At 37.4% G+C, this 23,804-nt stretch overlaps 1 protein-coding gene across 3 annotated transcripts in view; it reads left to right on the top strand.

The window, feature by feature from the left end:
* The window catches only part of FIGN (fidgetin, microtubule severing factor), a 109,921-nt gene that overhangs the window by 81,502 nt on the left and 4,615 nt on the right, over nucleotides 1–23,804 (top strand). For 2 of the 3 annotated variants that reach the window (XM_034785729.1, XM_034785728.1), the window contains one exon: nucleotides 23,159–23,804. This exon is cut by the window's right edge and continues 4,615 nt beyond it. In XM_034785729.1, the coding sequence (XP_034641620.1) occupies nucleotides 23,167–23,804 (638 nt within the window). In that variant the 5' untranslated portion in view covers nucleotides 23,159–23,166. Of the gene's footprint in view, nucleotides 1–3,231; nucleotides 4,080–23,158 lie in introns of those variants that run through there. The other variant, XR_004647674.1, reaches the window with a different exon arrangement.

The raw sequence follows: 23,804 nt of genomic DNA, 5'->3' as shown, positions 1-23,804 counted from the left end.
GCTGCGGACAGCCATACCTGAAGACGGTCAATGTAACCAAACTGTCACACGGGCCGCAGGTTGCCCACCACTGTTGTAGAGTAATGCTAAGGGGAGTGCTACAAATGTAGAACCTGCTGCTCTCAAACACACTACACCAGCGCCTCTGAAGAATTATGCTGATTCCTACAGGCACAAGCCGTAATTTACCCCTCTGATAAATGCTAGTATTTAAACATTAATGCTTGCTTAACTATGGGCAATTGATACTCTTTTTTTTCCCCTGCTCAGTTTTTGGTTCTCTGCTAAATTGCCTTACCAAACAAACAGGTGTCAGTAACACCTAAAGCTGATTTTTCCACACAGATTAGTTACTTAATTTGGCTTGTTATATGCACTTATTAATAATCTCCTAGTGTAACTCCATTGACTTAAATGGCAGAGAATTGGCCTAATATTTTGGCTTTGTTTAACTTGGTTTTTTAGCATGTGGATTCACGCTGCTGTTCCTTGAAGCACTGAACTCATGGGAACTAGCCATGAACATCTGGGAGCATCACAATTTTAGGATTACTAGGGAGACTGGTGGACAGATTTTCAAAAGTTTTAGGTGCCCAAAGATGCAGATAGGCACAAAGTAGGATTTTCAAAAGCCTCACTCCCATTGATTTTTAAAATACCATCCCCTAAACACTTTTAAACTCTGAGGTGTGTTTTTTTTTTTTTTTATATATACACTGTTAGCTCCTGTATTGGGATCCAATTTCTGACTTGAACTGAATTAATATTAGAGATGGGCCTGAACTAGAACTTTGGATTTAAAGTAGCCCCAGCTTGGGAATAGTTTATACACAGATCCAAACATTTTAGTGCAGGTCTATCTCTGATTACGGTGCACAGAAGAGACAGCAAACAGTGTCAGACCCACACTATGACTGAAATTAGAATTTATAGATCTTATTCGTAAACTCACAGATAATGTATAAAGTGTGTTTTTTGTCAGTTGAATGTTCAGAGTTAGTGTCATCCTAATTGGTTGCCAATGACAGAGTAAATATTGTTCCATCTTTGCACTATTAAAGCTGAATACTGAAGGTTTACAACCCTTGAGTAGTGGATGTCAAGCAGCCTGAAAAGCGACTGGGAAACTTCTCATTTGGATCCTCTTGCATTATAAGCATTCAGGTGAAGGTCATGGGGGAGGAGGCTATACTCATCTGTACCAATTTCATCCCAAAATTATGCAATAACACATTCTTTTTCTTCAACAGACTTTACCTGATCGTTAGCCTGAATCCTGAAAGTGAAAGGATTTCAGCCACTGTGTCCATATAGAAACTTTAAACCTATTTTTTCATGTGCAGAAAGATAGTTTTAGAGGAGATCTCTTGGCATTAGAATTACAGAGACTGCGTTATTTGGATCAATATTCTTTTTTTATTACATAACTCTGAGACCAAAAATAGAACAGTTCTCAGGAGAGCTCCCTTCCAATGCAAATGTTTGTAACATTATAGTAACATGAATCTTTTTTTATAAAAGGTAATTCACTATTTATTTAATCCTTATACCTGAAAATGATTTCTCTTAAAATTTAACTGATTCAATTAAATCAACTCAGTATTATATTGGGGGATGGTATTTTGGTGAATGGGTATGGTACAGGGGAAGGGGAAGTTTTCATATGGCTGTAGAAAATAGATTTTCATCTCCAAATTCTCGCATTTAGGCTGTGTGACACTGGAAATATTTCTTGTGAGTAATAAACCTTTACTTAATGTAGTGGAATTTTTCCAGTTCAACTTCTTGTCCTCCTTGTAGCTTGATTAAACAAATTAATTTTTACATAATTGGAAATCAGCCCAGCATTTCATGAAGATGTTGCTCAGTATTTAAAAAATAAACTTAAAGGAATACTAATAACATTACTATTTAAAGGGAGGCAAATCCCATGCAGCATCACAGGAAAATGCCATAGACAATACAAACTAATTTATCCAAACTCTCTTTCATTTGAAACAGGGTCATAATTCATGACATGTATAGATTCCATTGAAAATTTCCCTGTGTATCCAAACATACTCAATTTTTCCCCTTGATATACTGATAATTGAGATTGTTCAGTATATGTGAATATATCTGTCACCTTAGATATATTTTAAATACCTTTTTATGTTCTCAGAAACATTAATGTTAAGACAGATTTAAACACTTATCATTAATTAAACTATTAAAGCCTGTAGTATGTAGAAATTAGAGATTGACAGAGCCCCTTCATTTTAAGATATAGCAACTTGTGCAGAATTGATTTTTTTCTAGGGAGCTTATTTTACCACGTGTAGATATAGAAAGGAGGGAGAAGTAACTAATATTTTATATTTTCTAACATACTGAGAAAGAAAACTATATTACAACTAATTCACTAAATATATTGGCACTGCTCTTACAGACAACCAAAAAAACTGTCATGAATTTGGAATGAAGATGCAAGAAAAAAGCAGTGTTTATTGAGAATAGTCAGAATCAGTCTTGTTTACTGGAGGTGTGTGAAACTGTTTAATATATTTTTTGCTTTACAGATTAAAATAGATTTTTTTTAAGGAAGAAAAACTCATAAAAGAAATGGCTTTCGAGCAGTGCTGTGCTATTTAAATAATCAGACTTCTGCTTATTGAAATGTATGTTCTTTGGGTTTACTAGTGATAAAAGCATGAATATTAGTATGATTAGGAAATTATATAATGTCACAGTGTGATTGACTGATAGCTGAATGAAAATGAACCAAAAAGCATGCAGTGGTAAATGCAAATTCTGATGTTACTCTAGGCAAATATTCCGGCATCTAACACTTAAACACAGAATGGAACAGGTATTTTCCTCTTCTTGTTTGATTTCGTGTGTTTCTGGCCATTTTTTGCTGTAAAACCAATAGAAAAGGTATGAATAAGTTACTGTAACAGAGCTAGAGTTAGAACAATTGTGTGATTGGGACTATAGTACAGCTACAAAAAAGACAATGTGCGTTAAATGGGTGTATTAGCAATTAATGTTTGACTAGAAAAGAATCCTTGATATTTTTAAAATTTTTATTTTATTTTTTTAATGTAAGGGGTACAAACGCCTAGATTTAGGACCTGCGTCTCTGAGAAAATTACCAAGGAGTCATTTAAAGGTGCAGTTAGAAAAATGCCTTCATATTATTTTTTAAACCATTTTATTGATGTTTTTTCATTTATTATCTGTCCCCTAAAGGCTCCTTCACATTGAAGTCCACAGTGGCACTCACTAGTGGGGATGAAGCAGAGAGACCACTGCAGGATTCCCTATTTCAAAGCTGAACCAATATTCACCATTGACACATTCATTCATCTATGCAGGGTCATTGGAAATCCTCTCTCTCTAGTTTTCCCTTCCCTTCGGGGAGCAATACTTAAAAGAGCAAACCCCTGGTGTGAAGAGATAGAAGAATTCTCAGCGCGGCCAATGGTGCCAGGAATCGAATTAAAGTTGTCCGTTTGCAAATGACTGTATGTTGGAGTTCCCAGCATATTCAGCCACAGTGCTTGCTGCTGATGTTCCTTTTACTTGAAATACTATCAGAGGTACTTCATTTTTTTTTTCCTGGCAAAAAGTCATTTCTCAACCACAAGAAAAATTGCTGAGAGGGAGTAAACCCCATTTTAAAATGTATACCTAGAGTTCAAATATTTTATTTCGTTCTTGCTATTCTTTTAAATATGGGTGTGTGTTCGAAATTATCACCGACTGATATAGCTACAGAGAGGTAAATAATTACAGAATTTACTTCTTTTGAATAGTTTAACACTTGTCACTTATATTGCTGTTGTTGACACCTTAGATCTCTATTTTGGCATAAATCAAATTTTGACATGACTAAACCTACAATTTTGTCTCTCTTCACATGCATTATCTGTTCCTTGTGACAGGCACTGCGAAGGCGTGGGCTGCCATTAAATCTTAAATGCCTGCAGTCAACACTAAGAATGCTTCTTTATTTCAGTTTGATTTCCTTTGTCATGAGAGATGCGTTTGGTGAATGTATCTGGGAAAGCTTGCAAATTGCCAAAGATTCTATAAGAAGGAGCTGAAGAACTTACAGAAAGAATGTAACAAATGTAGGGCATGAAGGCATGAGAATGGTAAAACCTTTCTGCCCCAAGCCCATCAGCCAAAATCCCCATCCCAGAACCAAAATCATGCTCCAGCTGAAAGGTGTTTTGAAGATGTAGGTCTCTGTTCTTGGTGACTGCAGTTGTTTCCTAAGGGACAGATTTTTCCAGGGGAACTTCTATTTAGTGATCTCAATGAGACTACTCACAGTGTAGGATGCAACAGAGGGCTGGTCTACACTACATGAGAATAGCGTAACTGAAGTCGACATATCTTAGATCGATTTACCTCAGGTCCTCATGGCACGGGATCGACGGCCGCGGCTCCCCCGTTGACTCCACTTCTGCCTCTCGCTCTGGTGGAGTTCTGGACTCGATGGGGAGCGAGTTCAGGGATCAATTTATCGTGTCTAGATGAGACGCGATAAATCGATCCCCGATAGATCAATTACTACCCGCCGATGTGGAGGGTAGTGAAGACATACCCAGAGAGTCCTGTGGCACCTTTAAGACTAACAGATGTATTGGAGCATAAGCTTTCGTGGGTGAATACCCACTTCGTCAGATGCATCTGTTAGTCTTAAAGGTGCCACAGGACTCTCTGTTGCTTTTTACAGATCTAAACGAACACGGCTACCCCTCTGATACTTGACAGTGTAGGATATTGCTCATGTGAATAAGAGTGGCAGAATCTGGTCCTATCATAAATCTGTCTTAGCTGGAGTTTGCAGAAAATGTTGATAGATGTACAAATTATAGGCATTGTCTTACAAACAAGCATACCTTTACTCATGGGATTAAAACTAACTGTATGAGCAAATGCATTTGTAGGATTGAGCTCCATATCTAATACAGTAACTTCTCTTCATTTGTTTGAATACAACTATCCTGCAAACATATTTTTTAATTAAAAAGAAGTTTACAGGGAATGCCTTTATACTCTTATCTTCATCACGATGCCATACTTGGGAACCAAGTATTGGGGTGTTGTAAAGAGGTATGGTGAGGTGTTAAATCTAACTGAACACTTACACAAGAGGAAGAGAGTGCCATGAGGAGGAGACACCTTGTAATGAGGGCAAGGTGTGCTCTAAAGCAACCCAGAGCTGATTCTAGCCTAATAACCACAACTAGTATCCCTACTTTGTGGAGCATGGGGGCTTTTCTGGGCAGTATATCGTTTAAAGTACTGGGAGAGATAGTTTCATCACTTTTAAGAGTATGCTGTGTAACTGATCTTGGATGTGCCTGGTACTCGCAAGAGATTTATTGAAAAAACATTTCTAGCATGACTGTCTTTCCCTCAAAAATAGTTAAAATGTGAAAAAAAGCAGTCATGCTCAGCAGCAGCTTTCATTGATGCATTTAGGGCATTCCCTCTCTTTAGTAATCCAGATCTTTTTAAGAAATGTCACATCTGATTATTCTCAGTATAAAATGGCCCTTCAAAGATACCTTGGTGCAACCTTACCTCTTAAATATCAGCCTGCGACCTCTAACCATTTGTTATCAAGTATATTTTCGTTCAGTTGTGGCAAACCTCTCGGTTTAATCCTCCTTTTGACATAGAATGAACAAGATGGGACACCAGCCTTAGGAGTTTTTTGTTAAATTACAGATGTATTTATTTAAAATGTTTTGAGCAAATATTTAAAAAATAGCATAAAACTGATGTATTTTACCACACAAAGGTAATCAGATTCTTTTGTGGAATACTGATGTGTAAATGAAATATTCTAAAGTAAGGCCATTGGCCAAATAAAGGCCAATATTAGGATTTTGGAGGTACCCAATGAAGTATGAGGTCAGAGGTCCCATCATCTCTCAACAATTTCTCCAACCTTTCAGTGCTTCCAGTTAACTAAGTTGCTTCTTTATCCCCGCAATCACCTTATTTTTTTTTCTTTCTCTTTCTATTATTCACCCCAAATCTCGACTTGTGTGACAGAGTGTTCAAACAGTAGCAGATACCATACTTGTTATATATTAGTTTTGGGAACTAACCTGCCATTTAGAGTGAGTGGGGTGGCATGAACTCGGGTTGGGGACCTCCTGGCATAGGTGCTGGAACTAGGAGTGCTGGAGATTCTGCCACTCCCCTTGATTTTGAAGTGGTTTCCATCACATACTGGGTTTACAGTTTGGTTCAGTGGCTCTCAGCACCCCCCTATAAAAATTGTTCCAACACTCCTGGATCATGAATTTCCCAAGACCCAGTTTTTTGAAGGACTCCTTTAACCATCCTATTTTCTAATAGTCTCTCTCTCTCTAGCATGCACACTCTCACTCTGTCCTTTTTGGTGCAGCTTTAATGCTGAAATAGAAGACAATTGTGGTTATACAAATAGGTACAAAAGGAAAGAGCATTTATGACAGATCTAGAGGAGAGATGTATTTGATAAGTCAGTACTGCAGTTCATGGAAATCCCATGGCATACCCCATCTCCCTCCATGAACTGGGCGGTAAGGTTTATAGAGTGTAAGGTACAAACACCTGCATAGTGCTTTCTCTGTTTTCATCTCTTCTAAGAACAGAGAACTAAATTCCAACATTCTTCCCAGCTGCAGTACAGTATGTGGCTTTTGGGAAGATATGCCAATTTAGAGTAATTTAAGGGAAGTGTTTTTAGGATTACAATAGTGTAATGTAGTGTAGTCTGTCAGGATAGTGTAATTCAAGAATTTCCTTGGTGATGTACTTTTTTTCTGAATTCCTTTTCAAACATAGTTGTGTCATTGTTTCCAGACATGTGCAAGAGAGGAAGAAATTATATATTGTATTGTGTATACACTTCAGCCCCAAACGTATTTGTAGATTTTTCAATATCCATTATAAAAAGTAAACATAGAATCCACATCATACTTCAGGGCATAAGCTAATTGGCTGTTGAGGTGAGGCAGGAATTCCCCTACAACCCTGTGTTGAGCATTACACAACTGCCTATCTGCATTATGTTTTTTTATTGGGTCTTCATTGGGTATTTTTAGTGGCAATGATACAAAGATATGCAAAAATAAATAAATAAAAGCTAGAGTGGAAAGGCAGCAAATACAAACTTCAAATATAGAAATAAAAATCAAGGACTACTCCTACCCTCTATTCCTCTATACCCTGTCCTCAGTCCCTCCCAAACCAGCTTGTGTATATCTCACTTTCACATTTAATGTACTTTATATATAAAAATATTTCCTAAAACATGGAATTCTTCAGTTTTGTTATTTGTAAAATGTTTCTAGGAAGCAATTTTTGTCGTGACACTGTTCACCAGACTTTTATAACTGGAACACGAGAGCTTTTCTACTTCCTTAGGAGTGTGGGCATATTGTTAAATAAGGGAATAATTGAATTAATGTGGGATATTGTCTACTACAACAAAGAGGATTCCAGACCTGTTGCACAAACGTTCTCATCTGGTAGCCAGACTTTTGTGCTGTTATGCAAACATCATATTGTAAAAGGTGCACCACTAAGCCTGTAGCCACCAATGATACAAGTATGAATATTTCAGAAGGTATTGGCCACAGAACATTTTGTCTAGAATTATTGATGCCAGTGTTATTCCCTCTTTAAAACAATAAGTCAAACATCTACTGGGGGAATGATCACAGTACACCAAATAACCTTCCACATTACGTGAGATGGCCCTATATTATTTTCCACCCAAAAAAACAAAACAAAAAAAAGTAAATCCAGATAATGCCATCTTCAGTAGGAGTACAGAGACGTCCACAAACAGTCTGCAACACCCCCAAGGCTCTGCAGAAAGTGTTGGTGAGCCATGTGGCACTCTTTTCTATAAAGATTACTGTGACGGGTTGGATCACAGAAACCCGCTTGGGAGCTGCCACCTAATGTACCAAGACTACCCCTGCTCCTATTTTCCCTGCCAGCTTAGGGCTCCAGCACCCTGTCTTGCTGAGCCAGACACTCCCGTCTGCTCCAACACAGACCCAGGGGCTGAATTACTTGCCCCAAAGCTGCAAGTTTACCTGAAAACAGCTCACAAAAGTGTGCTTGTCTTTAGCACTTAGATGCCCAACTCCCAATGGGGTCTAAACCCAAATAAATTCGTTTTACCCTGTATAATGCGTATACAGGGTAAACTCATAAATTATTCGCCCTCTATAACACTGATAGAGAGATATGCACAGTTGTTTGCTCCCCCAGGTATTAATACATACTCTGAGTTAATTACTAAGTAAAAAGTGATTTTATTAAATACAGAAAGTAGGATTTAAGAGGTTCCAAGTAGTAACAGACAGAACAAAGTAAGTCACTAAGCAAAATAAAATAAAATGTGCAAATCTAGGTCTAATCAAACACTGAATATAGATAAGATCCTCACCAGTTCCAGAATGCTCCCTTTTACAGGCTAATCTCCTTTTAGCCTGGGTCCAGCGATCCCTCACACCCCCTGTAGTTACTGTCCTTGTTGTTATTCTGGGGGATGGAGAGGCCTCTTCTTTAGCCAGCTGAAGACAAAATGGAGGGGACTCCCAAGGGTTTAAATAGACTTTCTCTTGTGGGTGGAGACCCCCCTCCTCACTCCTATGCAAAGTCCAGCTCCAAGATGGAGTTCTGGAGCCACCTGAGCAAGTCACATGTCCCTGCATGACTCAGTTTTTACAGGCCGAAGCCATTGTCCACATGGTATCTTGTATGTTTCCAGGACGACTTCTTAAGTGGATTGGAGCATTCCAAGATGCATTGTTCCCCAAGCGCTTCCTGATCAGGTACCTAACCTTGCGAATTCCTTCCTAGAGAAACTGACCAAATGCCTCTCAAAGCTTACTTAGAAACCAAGCAAGTATACAGCCCATATTCTTAACCTCAAGTAGAAAATGATATACATGTACAAATAGGATGAGTAGATATAGTAGACCATAACCTTTACAGAGATATGTTACATGGCACAGGCAGCACAAAACATATTCCAGTTGTGTCATACATACATTTATAAGCACCCCACTCCATAGAGCCTTATGGGGCACGCTGTCACAGTTACATTGTGTCTATTGAGTGCAACTTCTTGTAAGGGGTAGTGCAGAGGTACACTCCCCCAGGGGAAGCAACTTGGTTTTACCCTTGGAGCTCCCTGGATATGCTGGTGGTGGCGAATAATTTCTGCACCTCTGTAAAAAGTGACCAGAAATCTCTGCCTACGTCTACTGCCTTTTTGGACAAGTTGCTCCCATGCTGCAGCTTTTTCATGACCACAGCAGAGCCTGTAATTCCAGCCTGCCTTTATGCAGGCCATGCAGTGGAGTGGTGAGTCCTGACTCTATTTCTGCATGGCTACATAAAGGCCTACCCAGTCAATACTGAATCAACGATGCATTTCATGGGAATTCCATGGTATACCCTCTCAACATGATGTTAAGGAGGCCCTGTGCTACTGAAAATGCTGTCTTAGAGATGGGATTTAAAGCATGGGTCCTGGCCACTTGTGTTCATTAAGAGTCCATGGTTCTTTTCATAAGAGGTAGATAGTTAGCCTTAATGTTCTGGGAAAATGCCAGATGTCTGCCTGCCTACACCTACAGTTTCACCTGGATCATTCACTTCCTGTCCTAAACTGTTGTGTAAGGCTGCTGTGTAGTAGTAAACAGATATGGCATTCCATATCGGGGTAATAATATTTCAGTGGTGGTGGTACATGCAAACAGGGCCTTCAACTGTAACCCTAGCAAGTAGCTGTTTAAATAAATGTTCCATAATCAGGCTCGGAGGATCCAGTGCTCTCAGATGCTAAACCCCTCCATTCCTATGGAAGACAGGACCTGTGGTTGCTCAGAATCTCACACAATTGGACCACCTGTATGTTGTAAGGTTGGTAAAACACTTAGAGGTCTTATATAAAAAGTGTTATAGACAGGCAAGTTTATGATTTAAAAATCTGTATTGCAAATAGAGGGTAAGTTCATAGCCCAAAAGTCCAAGGAAGAGTCAGTTTTGTTACATCTGGGAGTGGGGAAGAAGTTGTAGTGGAGTATTTTTTTTTCTCTATGTTAGGACCAGGTGAAGTAGAGATAATGATGTCTAAGACATTTGGTGCGAATTTTCAGTTCCCAACTAAAACCCTGATTTTAAATTACTTGTAGACCAAGATATCTGCTATAATACTGTAGTGAAGGATTTATTGATAAGTAATTGACATTTCAGAGCATCCATGCTTTCCTAGTCAAATCAACAGTAAAAAACATGTGTTCTATATCTTAGAGCATTAGGTTGTCACTCATAAATGATGTGAGGTTTAATGCATTATTCAAAAGTATATGAGGAGGCACTCCAAAGAAGCTGCAGGGCCTTTATTAGCTTCTGCTCTCGGTATTACAAAAAAAAAAAAAAAAGAAAAGAATAGTCTAACAATGAGAGACTTAAAAATGCAGTATTTGGGATTGTGCAATAGTTGGATGCAGTAGCAGTTGTTTTTGTTTGGATCTGAGAACAAATGCAGTTCAGACTTAAGAAACTTGAAGATATTTTGATCTGGTAGCTATAAGAACACACATGGGATGGGAATGAGTTCAGGTTCTCTCTTCCCCCCACCCCCCGCCACTACATACCACAAAATCAGATGAAACTGGCATTAATTTGGCAGTCTCCATTCTCATAGACCTATTGATTCATAAAACTGCAAACAGATATAAAGGCTTATTGGCTCCAATTAGGATTACTGAAGTTTTGGGGGTTAGGATAAATAAAAAGGTGTTTATGAGAGGAATCATCCATTAATGGAATTTTCATTAACATCTTACCATAAAGTTCTGATATAAAATCTGAGATCAAGGAAATTAGTCTTCTGTAATTTTTTGATTTTTGATTATTGATCACTCATCTTCTTCAAATGCTTTCTTCACAATGTCCTGAATGCAACTTCAAAGATTCCCTTTGGTATAATTTTTAGCAAGCAAAACAATATTTGCATCATGGTATGTTTCGTCCAAGTGTAAGAGCCCAAAGGTACCAACAGTCTGCTGCATTTCTTATTTATAATTTAGGAACACATATTATGTCAAGCACAAATCAGTCTAATGAGAGAATGAAATCAGTGACTATTTCCTGAGATCAGCGCTGTGGATTTTTAATTGGCATAGATCTCATACGCGCAATCCATTTTCTGTTGTGTCTGCGCTAGCATTTGCAGTCTGTTTAGTGTGGGTGTTACTAGTGTACTGAGAGTGGGTATCAGGCTAAATTGAACTTCCTGTTGATGACAAACCTACCTCTCATTGATCACTGCGTTTTATGAATAATATATGTCGCAATGTTACATTTTCTGAGCTGTATTTTTCTTTTACTGTATGAGCATGGCTGTTGGCTGGATAACTACAATGAGGCAATGGCATTTGAGGTATATAGAAAAAACCAGCATATGTTATTTTCTGTAGGGACATAAAGCAATTTGCTGGCTATTTCATATAAAGCACTTTCAGCTGTTACTGTGAAGTCAGAACTGGCCAATGTTCCTTCAAGTATCACTTCTTAAACTGTCACTTTTGTTCATTATCACTCAGCTAATGACAACAAAAATTATTATTTGTATCTTAATGACTGGAAATTGTTTACAGATGGTATGGGTTGGAGTACACAGTCGAACAAAGACAAGAGGAGTGAGCAATTTGCGTGCCTGGTAGAGGATATCTGACTCATGGTACAATATGGATCCCCAAAAAATCCCGATTGATTGCCATTTGCAGAGTTGATCCTCTGTAGGACAATTTTTAAACCATTCTAAAATTTGCTCTGGAATTATTAACTGCAATTTAGCTTGAACATAAGACAAGTGTATTTGAAAATACCCTTGAAAAAATTATATTGCAGTAAATCTAACATCACAGCTAGCAATTCCTTGAGCTTAATTATGACACTACTAAATGTGAAAATCTATTCAGTGCTAGGAACACTTTTCACATTACATTCACACTAAAGATTGGCTGTTAAGAGCTCATTACTGGTAGTTTTCTAAAGAGCGGTTTATTAAACACTGTTACCTAATAAGCATCTTTGGTGGTGCAAATTGCTGAAAACAGTAATGAGTCTGATTAGACTTCTTTTCAATTACGACAGCTTGTCTAGAAAAAAAAAATCTTTCCTTGATGCTTTGGAATCTGGCTACAAGGCACTACATAGTTTAAAAGGAAAATGCCACCTCTGTGTTTCCTTTCCACAGTTCAGTAATGAATAGAGAATTGTCCAAGTAGCCATCCAATTTATACACTGGAAAACTGGATGGACAGCACTGGAAGCACAATCCTGTTTGCTTAAAATTTGCCAAAGCTATCTCCACTAATATACCTAAATAGGGTCATTCTGAAGTTTCCTCTGCTTCCTTTTGTTTAAGAATGGAAAGCCATAAATGAGAGAGAAAATTGAAATGATTCACTCCTAACTGGTTTGTAGGGGTTGTGCATTCCTCTGATTAGTCTAATATAACGTCCAATGGTTTTCTCTATAAATCTTTTACTTGCAGCTTTGACTGCAAACTCAAAACTCTTGCAGCTTTGACTGCTATGGCAATTAAAACTAACTTTTTTAAAGCAGTGTATTTTCAAAATGTTTTTAAAATCTAAGCTTCATAAATGTGTGTTAGTGATGTCAGAATGTTTAAATGAGTGTTCTTTAGCTTCTAAACTGAATGAAGGTGTAAAATGTGTTATCTGTATTTAATGGCTGACTCCCTATTAAATCATTTCTGAATATTACTACACAAATGGGAGAGGATGGTTAACATAAAACACCTTTAAGTGATTAACTGTCATTGCTGTGTTTGGTTACATCAGTAACATTCTAATGCTTCTGTAGGTAGTGGATACAATTCAGTGTATTTTATCCTGTGTTAAGTATGTGAATGTCTTTTTTTTTTTTTTTTTAATAATACTGTTTGACATAAAACTGGATAAAAGAAATGCTCACGTAAAATGTGGAAGCAATTACTATGACTGAAGATATGATAAAAGAAGAACACAAAGACTTGCACAAGAAAGATAGAGTGCAGTGTTGCTGGAGAGAATATGAGAGACATGCAAAGCAAAATGAACTAAACTAGTGCAGTAAATGTTAGAACTCTCTGCAATTTTATGGTATAAAATTATACATACAATGTCTATTTTCAGTGATGAGCATATATTAAGTATGTGATACAGATACTAGACATGAATAGAATGATATGAAAGTTTGATTATTATGTAATCTGCAACATAATTGTTGCTTACAAAAAAGCCTAAAGTAAAACAATAGTGCATGATTTTCTCCTCACTTAATGGCATGCTGATGTCATAACATGGACGTTAGGGGTTCCTCCTGATTTACACCAATGTAAGAAGAGAATAAATCCCATAAACATTTTAATTGTAATTTTCCAATATTAACCAAAAAAAAAAATCCCTTTTGGCTTTTTTGTGATGTTGAAAGGCAATTTCCACCTCCGTTCTTCCTTTGAAATCCTTACAGTTAACTGACCTGTATATTTCTTGATGGAGAAGGACTTTCATAAGTGTGCATGATCACACATCCAGTAAAATAGTGCAATTTTTGTTTTTAAAACATCTCACACTCTCTCTCTCTCTCTCTCACACACACACACACACACACACTGCTATTATTCAGCTATACAAATGTGTGCTCTTAGTGAGCTTTGAGACGCTAATCAGTGGAGCTTGACTTTTGTTCCCTGTAGCAAATTTTAAAACTATTTCATCATTAGTTGACTCCTTGCACAATAAAAGTGTGGCCAAAATTATAGCAGAAATAACATTGCTTATGGTGGTTTAAACTGTCGTTAGTGTGCTGCTAGTTCTCGGTATGATTCTGGCATAGATTAGATTCTTGGTTTGTCTCTTGGAGGCTGTTTACAGAAAAGGTTGACTTAATACATTTGATACAAAGAGGGATGATTTTTCTTAATCGTCAAGTATAGTTGATTTCTTACTTCTCCTCCGCCCCTTGAAATGCATGCACATGCTCTCCTTTACACACTCTGTGCCTCCAGACATGGCTCAACTTTTCCTCTGCAAGTTGAACTTTGCTCCTTTGAGCAGGGACAAACAGCACAAAACATGAAGAGTTAGTGTGTAAGCTTTTTTTCTTTCTTTCTTTTTTTTTCAGGAGGATAAAAAAGAGTTTGGTTTATCTAGAGATGAAGCCCTCAGTTAAGATGTCCTCTTCATTCATATCTGTGAAAATTATCAACCTCCCTTAACAATATCGTCTAGTTCATGAAATAATGCAGTATTCACCAGAACAATAGGCATGCAAATAATGAGCTCTTTTTCCATTTTTTAATATTTAATTCAGAAAGCTTTTATTGGATGAGCAAAGAAATTTTTTTGGAATTTATGGAATCCAGTAACAGGAGGCTTTAAATGGGGGAAAGATTTATCTTAACTTAGTGTTTCTAGTATCGCAGTTTTCTTTCATTATCTTTTTGCTTTTAATCTTGTTTCTCTATATTTGGGGGTAGCAGGAAGGAAGAGGAAGGGGTCAGCTGTACTTATAGCCAAGCCTAAAGAGTGAGCCATATCGGGCCTCTGCTTTCCTTTAGAGTGAGGTTATTGCAGTTCTGCTGACTTCCTTTGGAAGGAAATGCCAGGTTCCCTGTGCTAACATCATCCCTTATTAAGACATAATCTCTTATTATGCAACATGTTTACATTTATTTTCTTGAATGGAAAGACCAACTGAATAAATGGGCGTGACAATATGCTACTTATATCTGAATGTCATTGCGTTTCTTGGAAAGTCACCGTATACCAGTTGTAGTCACTCCCTGGGCTTCCTGTGCTTAAGAAATGTGTACAGTATGTGTGTGGTAATGGGAAGGAGGAGGGTGGAGGGGCTCTGCTATTGCTGCTAAGAGCTCTCCGCTCTTAATCCTGGGCCACGTCAGGAGCATTCCTAAAGCAGTTTATCTTCATATGTCGTCTTGTATATAAGAAACAACGCTAAACCCAGCAAAACTCATTTCATATGTAGCTTTTTCCACAGCCTTCAGATCAAAGTTATTTTCTTCGGGCTGGACTAAATTATACACAGGTCCCAGGAGTGAAGGACACTGAATTAATGCACTATGTCACCCAGTACTGGCTATAGAATATTTTTATCGAAGTCTGAGACACAACATCTCTTTACTACTGCATTAAAAATTAATGCACAGATTGCCAAAAAGAGCAAAATGCATAAATAACAAAAACAAATTTTGCAAAGGCTTTGTATGGTTTGGAGTCACCTTAAGCAGCATTTTTTTAAAGGCAAGTATTAGATATCTCTAAATATACATTTAATCGGTATTTGTTCTCCTTTAGCTAATTAGCAGAGCGGAACACTAATCTCAATAAAACAACTGTATATAACTTCATTGTGGTGGTAGGTGTTGGAATTGGCATTTTTAAAAGGGTAGGAATGCACTGTTCATTCTAGGCAGTGCCATGGGGTTATTGGCCCCTATATATTTGTTTTTTTGACCCTTGTTAGTTTAGTGTATTGGGTCAAAATTGACTACAGTTTATTTCAAACTTACTGAAATTGATCTTTGCCTTCACATACTTAGGGAGAACAGATCCTTATAGGCAAATCTCTGGAATTAACCCTGTCTATATATACACATAGCTATTTGGGTTTAGTACAGGACAGTGACTGAGATTTAAAAAAATATCGTAGTGGTATAAACTGAGGCTTGCAGCTGATGTTAATTGGAAGTGAGGAAGCAAATTTTTCTAATATAACAAAAACTAAGTCTTTAACATTATTGGAATTTTGGTCGTAAAAGTTGGACACTGAATGCAATGCCCATCTCTGATTGTTGGTATTTAAACAGAGATTGTTTCCAAATATTTTGAAAAAGGCATGATATAAATGAGTGTTAGGATTCAGTGTCCCTTAAAGCTCTATTTATCCTGCGCATAGTTTGACCGAATAAAGCATGCTCCTTTATTGCAATTTTAACCCCATTTATCCCCATGCACTAGTACTCACCTGTTATTTACACACGTAAGAGAAGATCGATACTGCAGAACAAAGGGGGTGCTCTTTTGTGATATAGAACATACATATTCATTAACTCTGCTGTCCCTATGGGCCCTTGTCGTATGTCCTGATGATCTTTGTATGACAAAAGGAAGTGGGGGTAAAAGGGGAATTGCCTCAATGGATTGAAGATAACACGAGAAAAGGTAAGAGTCTCCGTGACAAATGGGCTACCAAACAGTAACTTTAGAAGTGAACTAGAAGCTTTATGCCAGAAGAAATACATGGGATCTCTGATCAGTAGCAGTGTATATACAGACCAAAATATTACAAATAAAAATATCATTAGAAAATCAGAAATGGTCCAAAAAACCTAGATATGAACCTCTAGGAACTCTGAGAAAATGTAGCTCTCGATCTGAACTTTGTATATCTAGACCAACATTACTGAAAATCCATTTTTTCTTCCACCTGCTTGCTAAAACACAAATTCGGGATACCGTGTTTCCCCTGCAACAACTGATGACATGACAAAGGCAAATAAAGCAGTGCAAGTATTACATCTACTCTGGTTTTAGGGGTTTGTATTTCTACGCTGGCAAGGGAAAACTGGATCCTGAATACTAGCCTTGGAAGGGAAACAAAGCAGGAGATTACTTTCAGATATCCAGTTTAAAATAGTTTTGTGTGTTTGTTTAAAGATCTCACAAAGCTCCAATGTAAGTCAATGATAGCTTAAGTGCCTACTTCAGTGGGAGCAGGATCAGACCCTAAGTCTGCATATGTGTATATATATATATATATTTTGCTTTTGAATGCACCAAAAAATAGTATCCAATAGAATATTCTACTATAATCAGTAAAAACAAGTCTTACCAAATTGACTATTATAGTTATCAAAATCCCTGCAGTTACACTGCAGTAGTTATACTGCTTCTCATGTGGACAGAGGCATGAATTTGCAGAAGAGTTGTCAGGCAGTATGTTAAATGATCTAAAGTAGATTGTGGCAATGCATATGTATTCAGTGGACAAAAAAGGAACATTTTTCTTACAATTACAGTGGCTTTTTTTGTGCACTTGTGCTTTCACCTAGCACCCACTCAGAAATTATTATTGTGAGTTATTATTTGTGCAGTACCCACACCTTGCTAGACTTACAGTTATGGCCTTTCCTCTGAGGAACTTGCAATGTAGGAAGACAATGTACAGATGCAAAAAATCAGAATGGGTAGCAACAAAAAAGCTGACTGTATGAATGGTACAGTGTGGCGAAGTGTCTTGTAATAGCAATTTTTTTCTTCCTTATTATGTAGTTGTTTTAAAGGAGCCTATGAACACTTTTTGTGTGTGTAGTGGGACTAGGGTTAAGGGAGCACTTGGGTTTGTAGAATTATTTGAAGAAATGCACCTTCTATTTTTGTGTGTCAATCTTACGTATAAAAAAGGACCCAACAGATACGTGCATAAATGGATTCACCTACAGTATGTAACAATAATGAATCAATGCAGTTATAATTTAAGGCAGGGAGTATTTGGCTGAGAACAAAATACATTACACCTAATACATTACACCACTACAGAGAAATTGATATTTCCGAATTTGCATAGAAAGAGGTCAATTCAGTGCATAAGTAATATGTGTTGTCCACATTGACTGTTATTTCTCTGTCCATCAGTCTCTGTCTATCTATTTTAATTTCATAGAGCTTTTGATGTCATGGGATCTTAACTATACCTGCTAAAGAACATTTAGCCAGAAACGCCTTTGTGATTTTTTTAAAAGTGCTGCTTTATGTAAATGAGAAGGAATGGGGAGGGGGGAGGAAAAGTAATTTGCAGTAAATGTATTGTAATTTGCAGTCGTGAAGTGTGAAAGTGTGATTTAAAGGAATAATCATTTGACAGTATTTAAATTAGATAATTGGGACACATTAGTTTGAAACTACAGGTTTTGAGAATCATTCTTTAACCAGTTCCAAGCTTCCAAATGTGCTGTGTATTTGTAGTTGTTTTTAGCTCTGTTATGTGTATATTACCTAAAGTCACTAGCACGTTAAAACTGTATGGTTTAAAGAGAGGTTGGAATGGCACCTATTAGGTGACAGTTGTTTTCAGGGCACCTGCTAGCAGTTGGAGTTTAAAACCCTGATCTTGCTCCCATTGAAGTCAATGGCAAAACTTCTATTGACTCAAATGGAGCAAGACCAGACCTTCGCATGAAAATGCGGACAACACTTTAAAATCCTGTTTCCCGAGGTTTACATCATGTGTAAAAGTTAACCCTGAGCTCTCACTTGCCAAACAAAGTCTCCAGAGCTGGGCCCTGACTTTGCCCTCTGATCGGCATGGGTGGAGCCTTGTGTCTGTTCAGAATCCTATGAAATGAAGGGAGTTCCTCCCTCCCCCTATTTAAAATAACTAGTTAATGTATGTTTTTGGTCCCGTGTTATTTTGAAGGTTCAAGACAAGCCCATCCCCTGTCATCACCGGAATCCCTGCCATTCTTGGAGAATGCATAATATTTACATAAAGTCATACTCCTTTAACTAATTAGTGTTCATCTCCTCTGTTGAACTTTCCTAGTAAATTAATAAGCAAAAGTTATTTTTTCTGCCTGCTATCCTATATGTGAGAAGATTGTTGGGTGAACACATTAGTCTGAAAGAGTTGTAACCCATTAGAATTGTTGGGATATGCTGAATCATACACTATTTCTTCTCCCCCCGCCCCCGATATAATATGCTTGCTAAAGTTTCTAATAGAAATCTCATATTGAATCAAGAGAGAGGTTGTAACATAAACCAGTCAATTAAAGTTCAAAGGAGGGCTGCTGCTTTGCATTTATCTCTTTTTACTGGGTCCAACCCTGTGAGATGCTGAGCTCTTTCAACTCACATTGAAGTCAATGTGAATTGAGGACACTCTGCACCTCACAGCAGACATTCAGTATCTTGAAGGATTAGGCCCCATATGTGCATCTGTGATGCCTAGGAAGAACTTGGATGTTTTAAAACACTGCTAGGCTTTAAATTGTCAGTTTCCTTATACTCAGTTAATTTTGTCACAACGCTAGCATTATTTGCATATAGTTTTTATCTGTAAAGCTGAAATTGCAAGTATACTTCTGCTTTATGGAATTAAGTGTATAACACTCTGAAAGTCTTATTTAATAAGTTTTGCATTTTCAGATTAAATACGTAAAAGCAGAAGGAAAAAAAAAATGATTGAACATTGAGTAAAAAGGGAATTGTATAATAAAATTGTTGGCCATGATAATTATTCTAAATGTAGTCCAAACAGATCCAACTGCTTAGAATTATGGAGGAGAAATGTAAAATAATTCTGTCAGAACAAAAAAAAATGCTTAGGATTTTTAGGACGGTACCTGCCTCTTATATATAGCATGTTAAATTATCCAAAAAGCAATTTTCTGTTAAATAGCAGTATGTATTTAAAGAATCAAATTGTTGCCTTATGCATTTAGCATGCCTAAAAGACAACACCAAAAAAGCTCTGTCAAACAAAAGAGAACAGAATAAATAATGCTCCCACAAACACTGAGGAGCTACGAGAACAAAAAGAACACGTTTGCTCACCAGAAAAAGTGCAAATTGCATTTTTTATTCTGACTCATAAATTTGACCCTTGTGATCACTCTTCACAAAAGGAGTTAAGCAACAAAGTTTTTTATGCTAATTCAAATTAATGTCAAATTGAGGAAAAAGCTCTTTGTGCCCCTAAGGTCCAGGCTAGCCTAGTGAACTTCACATAAATACATATTTCTTCAGTGCATACTAATATAAAGTAAATATTTATGGTTAACTATTCACTTATGTTTCTAAATAACACTAATGATTGCAGTGCACTACAATAAATGCATATTTCATGGGATGAGAACAGTCCTGTTTTCTTCAACTTATCTAATCAAAACCTAATTCTGCCTTTAACAGCCTTTGTTAAATGCAGTGGTATTTAGTATGCATCAATAAATAAACTTTCAATTATTGTGCAGAAAGCACTTCCAAAGATAGCCTGACAAGCTGAAGCCAATCAATTATCTAGCAATTACTCCAAATAAAGAATTTTGATTGATTTGATATTTTTCTTAGTATCAGAGAGAACTGAAATTTCATAAAATTCAGTTGTCTTCTACAAACTCAAATTAGGGAAAAATTAGGTAGGAATATTTTTAATATGCCCCAAATTTGGATTTTTAAATATTTTTAAATAGACTTTACGCTCCACATTGTGAAAAATGAAAAAAAAAATAGTTTTAATGTATAAATAACCTCTGTATTTGGAGAAATGTTCTTAAATATAGTGGGAGTGTGTGTATATGTGAAAAGTTATTTTGGAAGCCATGCTTATGGGCACCATATAATACATGTTGTTATACTGTAGCATAGTGAATAGCTTCTTTTATTTTATTAAAGTGGCCTCTCCTTCTTTAATTTGGCAGTAAAGGCATTTTGTCCAAATTACAAAATGCACATTCATTAACTAATATACGAGTGTTTGCCCAAACTGTCTGCAAAAGTAAAGGCAGTGTCCAGTCCCCTTTTACTTTATCTTTCTCCTAACTTTCACTGCTGCTCACTGCTGAATTCTTTTCCAAGACCCTTTCTCATGGCATTCATTCATGTATATCTAGTGAAGCATCAATCTACTCAAGTTATTGTGTATCTATATATAACAGAAGCCTTTTGTGTTGTGGTAACCTTTCAAGCCCAAAATCACAGAACATGGATAACATACATATATATCTAAATATTTTACAGTGCGAATAAATTTGCATGTCTTTTAGGCAGTTTTGCATTACAGAAATGTTAATATTCTTTCCGTTTAAAAAGGCTGGAAATAAATCCCACAATGCTAGGATAATTTTGGATGCTGGCTATTTGCAATTGGCTCATGGTGATTTGCTCTTAAGGTTTCCAGCAGAATTTAACAAAAGTATGATTTCTGAAAAACTGCTGCTGGTTCCTCATTAAAACTACAAATTTCATAACTGAATGAGATTTCCGTAATTTCACCCAATTACATGATACATTTCCCCTTTTAAAATGCAATGGTTGAAACATCAGAAACAATTAGCAAAAAAAGATTAAATTAATTCCAAATGAAAGTAATACATCTGCCAATAACTCAGACTCAAAACTGCATTTGTCAGAAAAATTTCTATAGGCTATAGGGTAACTGGATAATGGTTAACAGGCATTTTTCTTCAAGTTGTCATAAGTGCTTGAAAAATGGGGGGAAAGATAGAACTGGGAAAAAACAAACAAAAATCCCACCAGACCTAATCAGTGGCATGCTCGTGTGGAATGAGATCTGCAGTATTTGTACTAATAAAATATAAGGCTCAATTAAGCTTTACTTTGCAGTTTTCAGGCTAAATTTAACTGATTTAGTGATTTGCAAATGAATACCTGCACGGTTCCTAAAAATAAATAAATAATCCAAATGCAAATTAGTGCAACTGCAATAAAATATATTTGCAAATGAATCCTGTTGCTTTCTTCATTTATTGTGTAATTACTGCAATCCTTCCCACCTTGTTTTCAGTATTTCTTAATCATTAAGTCGGAAGCATGACAGCAGTGCCAGCCCTGGCGTGATTCTCTTTGACTAAAACCTTGTAAATTAACACAATTAGCACAGCATCATCCTGCTAATTAACTTCCAGTGTCTGGTGCAGCGGTTTTGCAAACAAGGAAAAGGGAGTCAGAAGGGAATAAACATGCCATTCTGTTACCAAACTGTGTGCTGTGTTAGGTTTAGCTCAGTGAGGCTAAGCTGGCCATGTCAGATGCCAGAGTCAGGCAATGAAGAGCTAAAGGGGTTGGGGGGAAAAACAGGAGGGGGTAGAAGCTGTCAAAATAGACCACAGTGATTCAGAAGGGAGCTAGTGCCACAGATGCTTCATTTAGAGTAGGCCTCCTCCTTATCAGGGAATCTGTGCCAGAGGGTGCAAGGCTGTTTGCAAAAATCACTTTTGGTAATACGAGAGAGATTAAGGAGGCCTATTTGATACAGCTGTACAAAAATCAGGAACGGTCTACCATGCACAGGTAAGAGTTGGAGGGGTTATTATAATACTTGTAAATTGCTCTTAGTGCATATGTTGGATTAAAAAAATCATCCCATTATTTGCAAGATTAATTGCTTTAAAGGGATAGTCATACAGTCACATTTTGTTACTTAGTTTACTGTAGTGACAGGGCTGATAGCCAGCAGTGTGTGTCACAGAACTTTTCGGGGCTAGACTGCATTTCTTTTCTTTTTTCGGTACCCTGGAGGCTCTGAGGGGGGAAAAAAAGAAAAAACAGGCAAGGAGACCGACAGACAAGTGATGCTTGTTTTTTTTTTCCCAGAGCCTCAACAACAGAACTGAGAGGCAGAAAGGAGCCAGTTGTAATTCATACCGAGTTGTAAGCTTTGTGTGATGAAAGCGACGGAGCGCTGCCTGGGAGATTGCTTTGCTGCACTCCACGAAGCAGATTTGAAACTGTCGTGGACCACTTTAGATGAGAGTTGGATTATGGAATGACCTGCTATGTCTGTGTCATATTGTTCTGCGCAGGGTGCATTATACTGTGCTAACTAGGTGTTCAGTACCAAATAAGAGAGGTATCCTAGATGTGATCTGTCAGCTGTGTCTCATATTTTTATATTGGTTAAAATATAAAACTGAAACTGTGATAAGAGAAGACAGAACAGTTTGGTATCTTCTTGTTAACAACAAAAATCCACACTCTGGGTACTTAAAATGTATTGGGTCTTGTTTAATTACTTTAAGTAATCTGGCTTTAAGAAAATAAATATCCCCCCCCATCTAAATTAGCAAAAGTATGGCTCTGTGTGTGTGTCTATATTAAACAAATCTGACTATTGACAGTGTATTACAAAGACATTCAATTGCATGCGTAGTGTGATTTTATTGTTTTTAATCTATAGTATAAATACAGTTGTCACTATGCAGGTAACTAAAAAAATGTAAACAGATACTGTTAAAAATTCATTTTCAGAGCATCTGAAAATGGCTCAGACCACTGTTAATTGTGTTTTCCCCCCACCCTAGGCTTGAAGATGCAGTGGACGCCGGAGCATGCCCAGTGGCCAGAACAGCACTTTGATATCACTTCGACTACCCGGTCTCCTGCTCACAAGGTGGAAGCATACCGTGGACATCTGCAGCGCACCTACCAGTATGCCTGGGCCAATGATGACATCTCTGCTCTGACTGCCTCTAATCTATTGAAAAAATATGCAGAAAAGTATTCTGGTATTTTAGAAGGCCCAGCCGACCGACCCATTCTTAGTAACTATTCTGAAGCTCCGTCAGCACTGGTGAATGGTCGGAAGAATGAAAATGAACCCTGGCAGCCTTCTTTGAACTCAGAGAGTGTTTATCCTATGAACTGTGTCCCGGACGTTATTACTGCCAGCAAAGCTGGAGTAAGTGCAGCCCTCCCTCCAGCAGATGTCTCTGCCAGTATAGGGAGCTCACCTGGGGTGGCCAGTAACCTGACAGAACCTAGTTATTCTAGTAGTACCTGCGGAAGTCATACAGTACCTAGTCTTCATTCGGGGCTCCCATCTCAGGAATATGCCACAGGATACAATGGATCTTATTTACATACTAGTTACAGTGGCCAGCCAGCACCTGCACTTCCATCACCTCATCCATCCCCTTTGCATAGCTCTGGCCTCTTACAGCCGCCGCC

This window comes from Trachemys scripta, chromosome 11 (assembly GCF_013100865.1).
Source record: "Trachemys scripta elegans isolate TJP31775 chromosome 11, CAS_Tse_1.0, whole genome shotgun sequence".
Lineage (NCBI taxonomy): Eukaryota > Metazoa > Chordata > Testudines > Emydidae > Trachemys > Trachemys scripta.
Note: the sequence above shows the minus strand (reverse complement) of the source record. Positions and strands in the feature narration are given on the sequence as shown.